Source organism: Myotis lucifugus, unplaced genomic scaffold, assembly GCF_000147115.1.
Source record: "Myotis lucifugus unplaced genomic scaffold, Myoluc2.0 scaffold_6, whole genome shotgun sequence".
NCBI classification, from domain to species: Eukaryota; Metazoa; Chordata; class Mammalia; order Chiroptera; family Vespertilionidae; genus Myotis; species Myotis lucifugus.
This window is the reverse complement of record NW_005871054.1, coordinates 2,712,165-2,726,619: the sequence shown is the minus strand read 5'-3', so window position 1 is coordinate 2,726,619 and position 14,455 is coordinate 2,712,165. Positions and strand designations below refer to the sequence as shown.

The window sequence follows — 14,455 nt, the reverse complement described above, 5'->3', positions numbered from 1 at the left end:
TGGGGTATGGTAAGTCATGGCCCAAGTTAAATTTGAGGCCCAGAACATGTGTATCAAACAAAAGTAGTAAAGGAAAACAGCATCTAAGGCCCCTAAAGAGCAATGGGAAAGTATGAAGGATCTATTTGGGCCAACAGTCAAACTGCTCTTATTAGTTTCTGAGAAGGTCACAGAACATGATCTAAAATGGTTGCAATGCAAAATAAAACATTTAAAGAAATAGGAACTTCTTTTGGAGACACTATTTCCTCCTATACTATCATTCTTAATCTTTATTTTAAAATATATTAAAAATATTTGTCATTAAAACTTGTCTTATTTACCTCTAAGCATGCTAAATAGATATCAAGATTTAAGTCAGACTAGCTGAGTAAATCCAGGTCCCTATCCCACCATAAAGATGACATGAGAGCCTAGCCCATGTTGCTCAGTGGTTGAGCATAGACCCATGAACTAGGAGGTCACAGTTCAATTCCCAGTCAGAGCACATGCCTGGGCTGCGGGCTCAATCCCCAGTGTGGGGTGTGCAGGAGTCAGCCAGTGATCAATGATTATCTCTTATCACTGCTGTTTCTATCTCTCTCTTCCTCAATGAAATCAATAAAAAAATGTATTTTTAAAAAAGAGATGACATGAGAAATCAAGTGAAAGACAACATCTTAAAGATCCATAGTCAAAGAAAGGGGCATCTATACTAATAAAAGCCTAGGTGGTCCTCGTGCCCTCATGTGTGAAGCCGCCGTAAAATGGCATGTGCACAGCAGAGGTGGGGCCTGGCAGCCGCTCCGCACAGTGAGGCCTGGGGGTCCTGAGGTTCCACCACCTCACATGGAGGAGGCGGGTTGCAGCAGGTGAGGGCAGTTGTGGGCGATCAGGTCGGCAGGGGAGAGGTTAGGGGGCAATCAGGCTGGCAAGCAGAAGCAGTTAGGGGCAATCAGGCAGGTAAGGCAGGTGAGTGGTTAGGAGCCAGCGGTCCCGGATTGTGAGAGGGTGCAGACCAGGATGAGGAACACCCTCCCCCCCAGCCTCTGCAACAATTTTTTTGCACCAGGCCTCTAGTCTATATAATAAAAGCCTAAGCAACCGTTATGGCGGAATGACCAGAAAGACTGGTCACTGTGATACACAATGACCACCAGGGGACAGGCACTCAGTGCAGGAGGTGGCCCCTGGTGGTTAAGTGTGCTCCCACAGGGGGAGCATCGCTCAGCCAGAAGCCGGGCTCATGGCTGGCGAGTGCAGCGGTGGAGGCAGGAGCCTCTCCCACTCCACGGCAGCACTAAGGAGCAGCGAGCAGGCGGGCAGTAAGAAGCGAGGGGTGTGTCGTCGTGTCCCCCCCCCTCCCCCCCCCGTGCATGAATTTCGTGTACTGGGCCTCTAGTATTTTAATAGAAGAAAATACCACCAAAAGTAGTATACTCCCTATTATAAAGTACAGACTATGTTTTTCAGAGATTAAAACAAGTGATATAAAGTAGGCAATAAAGGCAGTACATGAAAAATTAAAGTAAATGCAAAGAATTCCAAGAGACTACCTTATCCCATGTTTCTTAAACTATGAGTAGTTTTACCAAAATAATACAAAGGGAAAAGTTAAATGCCAGGTGGGGCAAAAGTGGGCTTACAACTGTTCATATGGAAAATATTACAATAAGAATAAACTTTCACATACTCACAACTGTAAACCTACTTTTGCTCACCATATCTTCATTTTCTTATCTTTATTTTAAGATGTCAACCTCTTACAATTCAAAAGGTAAAGGCTTACTGTGATTTTTAAAATGTGTTTTTTTCCTTTTCTTTTTAAAGTTTGTGTACTGTTCATGTGTTACATTCATTACTTGTCAGTTACTGTCCTACATTTTTAAACAATTCACACATTCAAATTTTATTCACTTCAGACATGGTTCCAGAGTAACTAAATTCATATTTTTCATCACAATATTATAAAAAGTTTGAATAGTATGGTGTCCTTTGTCCCCAAAAAGATAACCTTATAAACAACCTGCTTTGCCACATGATGACATCCATAATCTCTATTATCTATCTATCTATCTATCTATCTATCTATCTATCTATCTATCTATAATGATAAAAGGGTAATATGCTAATTAGACCGACCAAGCTGGGGCTGGAGGAAAGCCAGACCGGGTTCCAGGTGCCTGCAGGCTGCCGGAGGAGGGAAGCAGCCCAGGTTCTCGGGTGCCTGCTGGCGGCTGTAGGAGGGAAGCCGGTGCCAGCAGCTGGGGGAAAGGGAGGTCTACTCTTTCACAAATTTTTGTGCACCAGGCCTCTAGTAGCTATGACGCACACTGACCACCAGGGGGCAGACACTCAATGCAGGAGATGCCGAGCTGCGGTGACTTGGTAGCTGCAGTTCTCCGGTGACACACAGGGAACCAGAGAGGAGGGAGCCTGATTCTGGGGTGCATAACCCAAGAACTGCCCTCTCCCAATCCGGGACCCCTCAGGGGTTGACGGAGAGCTGGTTTTGGCCCAATCCCCCGAGGCCAGGCCAAGTTAGAGCATAATAAACTAGATTCAATACACCCACTACCCAAATACTTAACTATGATAAAAAATGTCAGGATTCATAAAGTTTCTCTGAATTTACAATTTCATAAAATATTTCCTACCTTCACACTGGTTCCTCGGAAGAATCTTCCATCTTGTTTTTATCACATTTTCCAAAATTTGTAGTCCATAATACTGAAAATTGGATAACAGAGATATGTGAATATATTACTGTAAGACTATCAACTTTCAGGATTCACAAATGGACAGACATTCACACATTTACATCTAAAATTTCAAAAACATTATGCTACCAAGTTTAATTACATATATTAAACAAGGATCTATTCACCCATATACTGAGTTTTCATGCATTTTCCTCATTTTATTGTTTACTACTCTATTTAATGTCCTGCTGTTTACACATGCTCACACCAGGAAGAACCAAATAAAAAGCCTTTTTGCAGCCAATTGGGCTTATCTGTAGAAGGAAGTAGAAGCCAGATATGAATTCACAGCATAAATGACTGCTTACAGGCTCACGTACTTTAACACGACCAGGTTCCTAAGAATTTAGCTGCTTGGATGCTGTCAAGCTTCCTACCATCCTCTAGGAGTTGTAAGCTCTTGGCCAAGCATTAAAGTATTGCCAAAGATACTTTCTATAGAAAGTCTTTACAAACATCACTGGTGTGTTATTTAAGGAGCAGCAAGACAGCCCATGGGTTTAATTTTAAATTTTAACCCCACCCTTATATTTGCTATTTCTATTAACTTAAAGATAAACTTTTGTGCACAGTCAAAAATAATACAAGTGCATGTTGCAATCTGTATCTACCTTTCAGGTATTCCTTCCTAAATATAGAAGTTATAACTGAAAATGTAAAAAATGAATAAACAGATACCACTTTCAAGCCATTTTGTCCCTCCTGCTGATTACTCACTCTAAATAGTCAAGAATATTTGTAACAATTTATAATGCTGTAGGAGTTAAAACCCAAAATTATTATCATGACCAATTAGTGTGGATAGACAGGAGGAAGAAAAAAGACAAAATCATTGTGGTATGTTTTAACGGTTAAATTAGGGAAGAATCAGCTATAATACCTGAAAGGTAAACTCACTCATATATAGACCTCAGATTGCAAGTTTTGGCTGAGAATAAGAGTTCATCTTTAAAATGGTTAGTCATCACACAATAAAATAGGAGCATTAGTATTTCAACCAAAGGGATCACAAGAATGCTCATTTTATCCAAAGCACAATATAGACTGTCCCAAACTACATTGTGCTCAAACAGTAAATGTTTTTGCTGTTTTCTTTCATTTTAACATTTCACACTTTTCAGGAAAATTTTCAACTGAAATCCTACATTTGCAAAACATTCCTTAAAGAGACGTCCAAGATAAAAGCAAGGCCAAAGCAAAATTCTGAAAATATAAATTTGATGCAGGTGTTTCATAATCAGCAGTAAATAGTGAAGCTTTCTATCATGTTCATTTACACCTCTCTAAAGGTCTCAGAAAAATGTAAATAAAACAAAAAGGGAAAGTTTCTGGTTAAAATTCTAAATTAACTTTTAAAAAAACTGCTCTAAAATCTTTAATTTTATAGGCATGAAATCAGACTGTCAAGTTGTCAAAGCTATGTATTTTTTTACTACAAGGACTATTATCCTCTTGCTAATACTAAACTAATTAAAAAGATCTTTAAAAATTATGAAGCAAAGCAACCACAAATATACCAGTAAAAAGTAATAATTTAAATAACATTACCCTATTTAGCCATAGTTTTTCAGCTTAGTTTTTAATTGAAGGATAGTCTCCCCTTCCTTTATTGTTACATTTATTTACATCTTCCTTTATATTTGATACTTTGTTATCTCAATTATCTGTTTACTAACGTCTAGTCCTTTCTCTAACTGTAAAAAGGAAGCATAAGCTTGCAGAAGACACAACTCATATTTGGGTCTTTCTGCCAAGGGGGCTGAAGCAGGAAGCCCAATATAAGCTTTTCACAAGTTAGGTCAAAGAAATAGATAGATCACCATCATAATATCCTAAAACCCAATCTGTCCTAAACATTTAGACTCTACAGTTGAATTCATATTTATTCGAACAATAATATTTTTATTCAAAAATCTAAAGTGGCCCATCTGGCATGCCTCAGTGGTTGAGCATTGACCTATGAACCAGGAGGTCATAGTTCAATTCCCGGTCAGGGCACAAGCCTGGGTTGTCGGCTTGATCCTCAGTGTGGGGCATGCAGGAGGCAGCCGATCAATGATTCTCACCATTGATGATTCTCTCTCTCCCTCTCCCTTCCTCTCTGAAAGAAATAAAAGTATATTTAAAAAACAACAACAAACACACCCCAAAATCTAAAGTGACAGCCAAATCGGAAGGCCAATGAAAAATGACTACTTTGGAAATATCCACAAGTAATTCAATCATTCTAAAGAATTACATTTCTGCTTTACATCTCAGGATTTGAGAAATCCACTGCTGAGTTATGAAGATGAGGGACAGAAAACAGCAAAGACTAAACGAAAAAAATAAATGCATGAAATGATCCCTATGGTAGAAATTTCTACTGAGCCCCCAGAAATACTTATTTTATGCATTGAATTCCCCTTTCCCCTCCCACCGCCCATGAAACAAAAACAATTGATGAACAGAATTCAGTTAAAGGGAATCAAAAGGGTAGACCTTGTGGAGGCCTGCCGTCAAAGCCTAGCTGTGTCAGTTGCACAGGAAGACACCCCTTTTCTTCCTATTACAAGCAATCAACATAATGGAACATTATGATTAATATCAGGTAGTGTTAACATCTTTAAAGAAAAAAAAATGATTGCATAAAAGCCAAATGTCAGAGTGCATAACTTTAGCACCAAATCATTTGTAATTTATGTAAATCGAAGAATTCTTTACCTGTTGCTTTCTTTCTGTTCCTCTAATCATCTCATTTTTCACAAGACAAATTTGAGTTTTTAAAAATACTGTTGATAAATCAACTTAAACATTAGTAATGTCTGTCAGTATAAAAAGCAAAATTTACCAGGCAAGCAAACAGGCAAACACTGTTATGTTACTTAAGGTTAGCACTTTGAGGAAGTTCTGAACTGTATTTTTGCCCGAAAATTTACAAGATGTCAAAACTAATTAATATTTTAAAACTGTTAATTAACACAGTCTGATTTCAGAAACAGATGTGAACATGGCTATTTTCTGTTTTAACACAATGTGTAGCAAGTGGAAACCTTGTGCATATTAAACAGAATGCCATGCATGGTATTTTGTTAAGTTAATGCAGTTTAAAGAGAAGTGTGAATCACCAAGCCTAAAACAGTCAAAACACATTTTGATCAACCCTTCTGTTCAAACTTAAGAAAAAGGACCTGGATTATAACATTTTCAATTGCAAATAAAAACTGAGAGCTGTCCCATTAAAAGCATTGGTACCACAGAGTAGGGTTTTACACTGCCCACACAACTTGGTGTTGGAGGTGCTTAGAGCCTGTATTATATTGATTACTTGCCCCCAAAAACTCCTCTGATGTTATGTTTCATCTCTGAATACATTCAGAATTTATGCTACTTAGATCTGTACACATATTCTAAAAAGAAAACAAAGCAAAACAAAAAAACCAAAACAAACAAACAAAAAAGCCACCTTGCATACTAGTCCCAATTACAAAGCTTCATAATTCTTAGGACTATTTGCAAGAATTAATTCTATGTTTAATACTCAATTTTGAATAAGTTAACAATATTAAATGATTTGAGATAACAAATGCTCATACTAAAAATGAGATACCTTCCTCAAAGTTTATGACTGGAAGAAAAGAAGAAATAAACAAATTTTAAAACCACTACTTGCTTACTTTCGTGTTCATATTCTGTGAAAATTCCAAAATTGTATCGACTCTTGTCCATGCATCAGGATGCTCCTTTAAATGTGTCAGTACTTCTTGAGCCATTCTTTGCTAAAATATTATACAAGAAGAACTTTAAACTCACTTGTTGTTTTGAATCATTTATTAAAATGGTATTGAACAAGGCACGAATCCTAACAGGACAATGATTCTACCAACTTTCAGAAACACTCAAATAATAAGTCTTTATAGAAATAAAAATGTGTTTGTTATCACTCAAACTTCAATTAAAAATAGGAATATTTATTCCTTTGAAACAACATAGCCTTTTTGGGGTTCTTAAATCAAAGATCTTCTCTGACATAAACAAGTTCTCAGTACTTACAATCAACCAAAAACATAGAAAATTTCATCTACTTAGATAAATAATGGTATACTCTGTTTTACAAGTCACCAACCTACCTCTTAACAAAATTTATCTATAAAAATGTATTGTGTGAAGGCATATAAACTAGGTCTAATACTTTAAATCTCAAATACCTATAGATATATATGACATTAAGATCCTTAGACTAATTTTTAAAATAGTCTCTTAAATATATTGTAAACTTGCATTTCTGAATGTCCTCAAATTTCATATATTAAATCCTAGCTTATTTTGAAAGCTTTAAATTTTTAAAAATGCATGCCCTAGCTAGCTGGTATGGCTCATTGGATAGAGTGTCAGCCTACGGACTGAAGGGTCTCAGGTTTGGTTCCAGTCAAGGGCACATGCCTGGGTTGTGGGCTCAATCCCCAGTAAGGGGGTGGAGGGGTGCAGAAAGCACTCGATCAATGATTCTCTCTCATCCTTGATGTTTCTATCTGTCTCTTCCTCTCCCTCCCTCTCTGAAATCAATAAAAATAGATTTAAAAAAATTTTAATGCAAACCAAGAAAAAAAATTAAATCAATGTAGCCATTATCTAGAATGTGTTTTTCTTTTAAGCATAAAAGATCTAAAACTTATGGAAGTCATCTCTAATAAATTTCTCCAGTGCCATTTCCTTCCTTCGTTCATTCTTTAAAAATAGTCACTATCATGAATTTGGTCTTTTCCTGTCCATATTTTCAGAGCATGTATATGAATTTCATAGAAACTACAGTTGAGTAGCCCTAGCCAGTTTGTCTCAGTGGATAGAGCGTCAACCTGCAGACCAAAGGGTCCCAGATTCAACCTCGGTTGCAGGCCCTTTCCGGCCCCGGCCCTGATCGGGGCTCGTGCAGGAGGCAACCAATCGATGTGCTTCTCACATCGATATTTCTGTCTGTCCTTCCCTTTCTCTTCCACTTTTCCTAAAAATCAATGGAAAAATATCCTCGGGTGAGGATTAAAAAAAAAAAAAATGCAGCCCTGACCATTTGTTTGGCTCAGTGGCTAGAGTGTCGGCCTGAGGACTGAAGGGTCCCAGGTTCAATTCCGGTCAAGGGCATATACCTTGGTTGTAGACACATCCCCAGTAAGGGGGTGTGCAGGAGGCAGCTGATCGATGTTTCTCTCTCATCGACGCTTCTAACTATTCCTCTCCCTTCCTCTCGGTAAAATATCAATAAAATATATTTAAAAAAATTTTTTTTAAATAAATAAAGCTTTAAATGTTTCCAAATCATAGGTGAGGACCGATCCAAAATATTAAATAAATAAATGAATAAATAAATAAATAAATAATAGTTGTGTAGTCACCAAATTTTATATCGTGTATTTTACAGAAATCCTCCTGTAATTTGCTCTTTCCATTTGACAGTTTTTAGCTTCCTCACCTTTACTGAAATATGATTGAAATGAACAGTTTTAAAGATCTAGCCAGGTTGACATTATTTATATAGTTTTTTAAACCATTATAGTTTTCTATCTATCTATGAACAAAGACTGTTAATTCTATCATTAATAATATGTGTGTTTCCCTTAAAAAGCAACAGCTTAATCTTTTTTAAGGGCTGTTTTGTAGCTCAACTGGATTCCCCCTAATGATCTTTTACCTATTTCTATCACATTGTAGGCAAAAAGCTAGCTTGATGGTTTTTAAATTTGTTTTGATTACCCTCCTGTTAGACTAATTTACTTGATCAAGGGTTTAAATCTATTCTATAAAACAAGAAACATCAAAAAAGGGGATGGGGGCAGAAGCATTCTTACTTCAATCATCTCTGATAGAGACATCTCATAATCTTTGACTTGGCTTTTATTCCAACTTATAGAAATAACCCTTATTCCTACTTTGGCTTTGATATTGAGAATTATTTTCCTCAGGTAGCAGTTATACCACATTCATCATTTTGCCATTAGTCAACCAGCAACATGTACTCTATTGTTTTTAAAACATTTCAGTTAAACTAAAGCTAGGTTGTGGTTCTAACACCACCACCAGAAGCCTCATGCAACTTAAAAATCAGCTGCCTGGGTTTCACCTGAGTGTTTGGGGCTAGGGCTAGAGTGTAAGCTGGAAAATGCAATTACTTACACACACACACACACACACACACACACTCTCTCTCTCTCTCTCTCTCTCTCTCTCTCTGCCCGGTGCACGGATTCATGCACTGGTGGGGTTCCTCGGCCTGGCCTACACCCTTTCACAATCTGGAACCCCTTGGGGGATGTTGGAGAGCCAGTTTCAGCCAGATTCCTGCAGGCCAGGCCGCCAGGCCGAGGGACCCCATCGATGCCCCTAGTATGCATATAAGATCTTTGGTTAATCTCTTCCTGCCCTCTCCTCTCCCCTCTGAGATTCCTCAGACAGTTCCATATTTCCGTGCCTGTGGTTTCCCCTCCTGCGTTGAGCATCTACCCCTGGTGGTCAGTATGTGTCATAGCTACCGGCTGGTCACTTAGGCTTTTATATATATACTAGAGGCCCGATGCACGAAATTCGTGCAAGGGGGTTGGCCCTCGCAGCCCCGGCTTTGTCCGGAAGGTCGTCGTTGGGATACCGGTCTAATTAGCATATTACACTTTTATTATAGATTTCATTTCATTAAGGACTGATAACTTAAGGGACTATAATTTATTATATAAAAGCCAGACTAAAGGCAGAGAGAGTACTTGATGTGAGTTATCTAGGGCTAAAGCACATTTTAGCAGTTCTGATTCTGAGAATCTCTAAATATTCATTTCTTACTAGACATAGAGTTGCATTTAAAATAGTAACAAATAGCCCTAGCTGGCTTTGTTCAGTGGTTAGAGCATCAGCCCTCACACTGAAGGGCCTCAGGTTTGATTCTGGGCAAGGGCAAGTGTGGCAGGCAACAAATCAATGTTTCTCTCTTTTGTCTCTCCCCCTCCCTTCCACTGTCTAAAAATCAATGGGGAAAAATACACTCAGAATATGATTAACAAAAAATAAGTAAAATATAAAATAGTAACAAATATTAAAGAGATATCAAAAATCCATGCCTCTTAAAATCATGTTTCCTTTCAGTTTTCCTGTAATTTTACTCTCCAAAGTTAATTCTAGTATTTGCATCCTAGTGTCTTTATTTTGCCCTAATCCCACTATCCTTATATAATATTCTATTACTAACTAAACACTCCAAAGAGGTTAAAAAGAAAAGAGGGAGAAAATCTTGCATCTCCCTGTGTTACTAACTGAATGGTGAAAGTATTCTAGTTGCTAAGCAATAGATTAAAAGAGTTAAAGACAACACAATAGTGGAGAAAACACCCAACTCTTCCATATCTTTTCCCCCTAGCTGCCTACTTGGCTAAAAATAGAAAAATGCTTATAACGGAAGGTAGTCCTAATGTTTCAGTGCTAAATTTCCTACTCCAGCCCCCCCATTTAAGTAAAAGTTCTGTTTACAGATTTAAAAAGGCACCTTTGGGGTGTGCGGGTGAAGGAGGTCCTAATATATGGTGACAGAGAAGATTTGATATTGGGTGGTGGGCACAAGTTACAGATCTTATAACTTAGAAGCCTATACCTGAACCCTATATGATCAATTAACCAATGTCACCCCTTCTAATAATTTCTTCCCCTCCAAAGTTATGTAATCCTTTTAAAAAAGTTAGACTAACTACAGTTTAGTTTAAAAGTTTAATCAGTATAATTTCTAGTTGCCATTTTCAGCACATATTTTATGAGATTAGGAAAAAATATATACTGTATTTTAAAAACAATTTGACATCACATATACTAAATCTTTATACTTCCAAAAGTACTCTTTAAACAAAATTCCTGTTAAGTATCAGGTACTATAACAGGTGTTTTACAAACCTCATCATTAATCCTCCAATCTCTTGCAAGGTAGGTAATAGTTTATACAGGAGACTCCAGAGCAATAACTAGAAAACTTACTAGAATAAAATTAAGACAACTAACACGTTTTCTACTACATCTTTCTACTTCTTTTTATTCAAAATAAGACCCTCAAAGAGATGGTTACAAAAAAAACAGAACTAGAAGTTTAAAGACATGATTTTTAGAAAAGGCGTTCTTAATCTTTAGGCTCTGAACCTCAGTTTCCTTATCCTATATATATAATAAAACGTAATTAGCAAATTGACCGAATGGCCAAACAGCAGAATGCCCATCCAGGACCACGCTATGACACCCAATTGTGCCAGGCCAGCCAAGGCAGATGCGATGCGAATGGTCAGGGGCCCAGCCATTGCCTGCAGAGGGAGGCCCAGACCACCAATCTGTGGGCTGTGGCGGGTGGGCGGGGCCTCCCTCTGTGAGGGAAGCCTGGGGCCAGAGGGAAGCAGGTACCGGGCAGTTGGGGGTGAAGTGGGGGGTGGGAAGAAGGCCTACCTACTCTTGCACGAATTTCATGCATCAGGCCTCTAGTCCATAATATAACAAATAGCAGTTTACTGATCATCTTTATGCAACTGATTTGTCATGAGATCTAAACTTAAAATCCTTACATTTGAGAAAGTTTTGCTTTTAAACATAGAAAATATTTACTTTTCTAAACCTGTTTATTTAAAATACAAATTTAAAACAAATCATTAAATCTCAATGCTGTGAAACATTACTAACGGCAGTATTACAACATATTTTTCTTGATAAAAATTACTGCTAATTCTCATTTATAAGCCTAGAACACTGGTCTCTTCGTTTATTCATATTACTTTTAGATACTGTAAATCAGGTTAAAAAAGACAAATATTAAACAGCAGCAATAACTGAATGATGTGAAAAAATTAAATGCTCATCTTCCTAATGGCTATAGATTTGTGTTTCAAATATATTCAAAGCTGAGCCCAACTTTTCTTCATGCATTTTTAACCTTACTTTTATACTTTCTTCTAAAAGCAGCTGCTTTCCATACATACATGTTAAAATGAAATTAAGCTTAAAGCTCCATGTTGAATGTACAGCATGAGGAAACAACTACATGATATGTGTGATACAGATGGAGTAACTTTTCCAGGAATGCTTTTGGAGAAAAGAACTCTGACCAACTGCCCCTAGGAATATAAAACTGGACTAACAAGCTTATAAAAACCACTGCAGAGTCATTTTTCCACTCACAGAATTTTTATGGCCCTTTCCTTTAAAATTCTCATTAACAAGATTTTCTTATCCAACAGAAAGGAAACTTACTCATTTAAAACTTTGACATTAGTTCCACAGGGTGAAGTCTCAAGACTGTCCAGTTTCTTGTTAACATTACATTTTAGAAACATTCCTGCCTCATCTCTCTTTAAATGGGGTGTTAAAAACAAAACCCCCACACTTTACAATGATAAAAAATAGATTATCTGGTAAGATAATTCCCTACATTAACAGTACCACTTTTACAAATGTTAAAATTCAAATTAACAGCCCAGCCAACCTATGAACCAGAAGATCATGGTTACATTCCCGGTCAGAACACATGCCTGGGTTGTGGGCTCAATCCCCAGGGCAGGAGGAGGGGGCACAAGCAGGAGGCAACCGATCAATGATTATTTGTCATAATAGATGTTTCTATCTCTCTTCTCCCTTACTTTCTGAAATCAATAAAAAAATATATATATTTTAAAATTCCAACAACATAAAGATGTTTGGTATTAAGATTCTTAAAAACAAGTTTATAGCCCAGCTGGTGTGGCTCAGTGCTTGAGTGTCAACCCATGCACCAATAGGTTCGATTCCTGGTCAGGAGACATGCCAGGGTTGTGGGCTCCATCCCCAGTAGGGGGGCATGCAGGAAGCAATCGATTGATGTTTCTTTCATCAATGTTTCTATCTCTCCCTTTCTCCTCTCTTAAAAAAAAAATCAATAAAACAAGTTTATATCTGTGAAGTAGTTTTATAATTTAAATATTTTACAGATTAAAAGAATCATATTAACTACAAATGCATGATATATGTATAAGGTACATACTACTTTTACTATCTCTACAAAGCATTTAATACATTGTGCTCTGTCTTTTTTCTTTCTTCTTTTTCTAAATCCTCACCAGAGGATATCTTAAAATTCTTTTTTAGAGAGTGGAAGGGAGGGGGTGGGGGAAGAGAAAAACATTGATTTGTTGCCTCCCACATGCAGCTTGCATGCAGATCGATCCTGCAACCAAGGTATGTGCCCTTGTTCTTTTTTTAAAAGTTTTTTTTAAGGAAAAGTTAGATGAAAGAAATGCACCTTGAGCTTCTTTTTTTAAAAAAATATATTTTATCGATTTTTACAGAAAGGAAGGGAGAGGGATAGAGAGTTAGTTAGAAACATCAATGAGAGAGAAGCATTGATCAGCTGCCTCCTGCACACCCCCTACTGGGGATGTGCCCGCAACCAAGGTACATGCCCTTGACCAGAATCGAACCTGGGACCCTTCAGTCCACAGGCCCATGCTCTATCCACTGAGCCAAACCGGTCAGGGCTGCCCTTGTTCTTGACAGCAATCAAACCAGGCACTCTTCAGCAGGCTGACACTTTATCCACTGAGCCAAACTGGCCAGAGCTCTATTTTTTATTAAATGGAGTAAATGGTTAAGAATAACAGAACAAGTATAAGAAAATATTATTCCACTCTAACTGTGTCAAAAGATAATGCAGTCCTAGCCGTTTTGGCTCAGTGGATAGAGCGTCAGCCTGCAGATTGAAAGGTCCCGGGCTTCATTCGGGTCTAGGGCACATGCCCGGGTTGCAGGCTTGCCCCCTACGGGGGATTGTGAAGGAAGCAGCAAATCAATGATTCTCTCTCATCATTGATGTGTGTCTCTCTCTCTCCCTATCCCTTCCTCTCTGAAATCAATAAAAAATATATATAAAATCCAATTTCTCTCTCCAGATATTTCTCATTTCTATTTAATTCTGAATTAATACAAACTATGGAATACTTTTTGAAAAGGCAATTATTTAAACCTGTATTCAAAATCCAACAACTTTGTTATACTATGCTCTAAAGTTTTGAACAGCTACTTTACCTGGGCTCCTTCTCCATGGTATAAGCAATTCACCACATTGTCTAAAAGGTTGATATCCAGTTTTTGGCTGAAATCAAGCAGCTGACGAGCTGCATGGTCTGCTAACATTGTCATAATTGCTGGCATAGATTACTGAAAATAAAGAAAAAATATTTAAGGTATCTATGAAGTTTTGATAGTATCAGTCAAAACTTTCTACTCAGTTATTTTACTTCAACCATGTTCACACAAATATTTTAATGAGTATTTCAGAGATTTAACAAAAGCAAATAAAAGCTGAAATTACTTAGCTACTCCATAACCATACCAGTTATTAGCATCTATTCAACTCTAGATGCCAAATAAATTGTATTGTTCTCTACTAACATTTATATAAAGTTACCCTAACCTGTTTTTAGGATGAATCTATTAAGAATTTATGGCCCTAAACATTGACAGTTCAAAGTCTTGATCTCAAATTTTTAAGTACGGATGGACATGTTTATTTTCCCCCTTCATAAGTAGGTCTAGTTCAGCAAAAACTTACTTCCCTCATATTTCATGTTACCTTAATTTTAAAGATATACTGAAAAGGCAGGAAGATGCTAAAAATTAAATGTGGTCCACAAGTTTTGCTATTGTATGTGTCAATGATTAGCAGGAACCACCAGCCTAACAAATTTGATACTCTTAAC

General features: G+C 37.4%; 1 protein-coding gene across 3 annotated transcripts in view; it reads right to left on the bottom strand.

The window, feature by feature from the left end:
- XPO1 (exportin 1) overlaps positions 1–13,913 on the bottom strand; it is a 47,852-nt gene extending 33,939 nt beyond the window's left edge. For 2 of the 3 annotated variants that reach the window (XM_023746502.1, XM_023746511.1), the window contains exons 1-3: positions 13,782–13,913; positions 6,398–6,499; positions 2,637–2,709 (exon numbers count right to left, since the gene is read on the bottom strand). In XM_023746502.1, the coding sequence (XP_023602270.1) occupies positions 2,637–2,709; positions 6,398–6,499; positions 13,782–13,907 (301 nt within the window). In that variant the 5' untranslated portion in view covers positions 13,908–13,913. Of the gene's footprint in view, positions 1–2,636; positions 2,710–5,222; positions 5,287–6,397; positions 6,500–13,781 lie in introns of all 3 variants that reach the window. The other variant, XM_023746516.1, reaches the window with a different exon arrangement.
- Between the last annotated feature and the right edge of the window lie 542 nt (positions 13,914–14,455).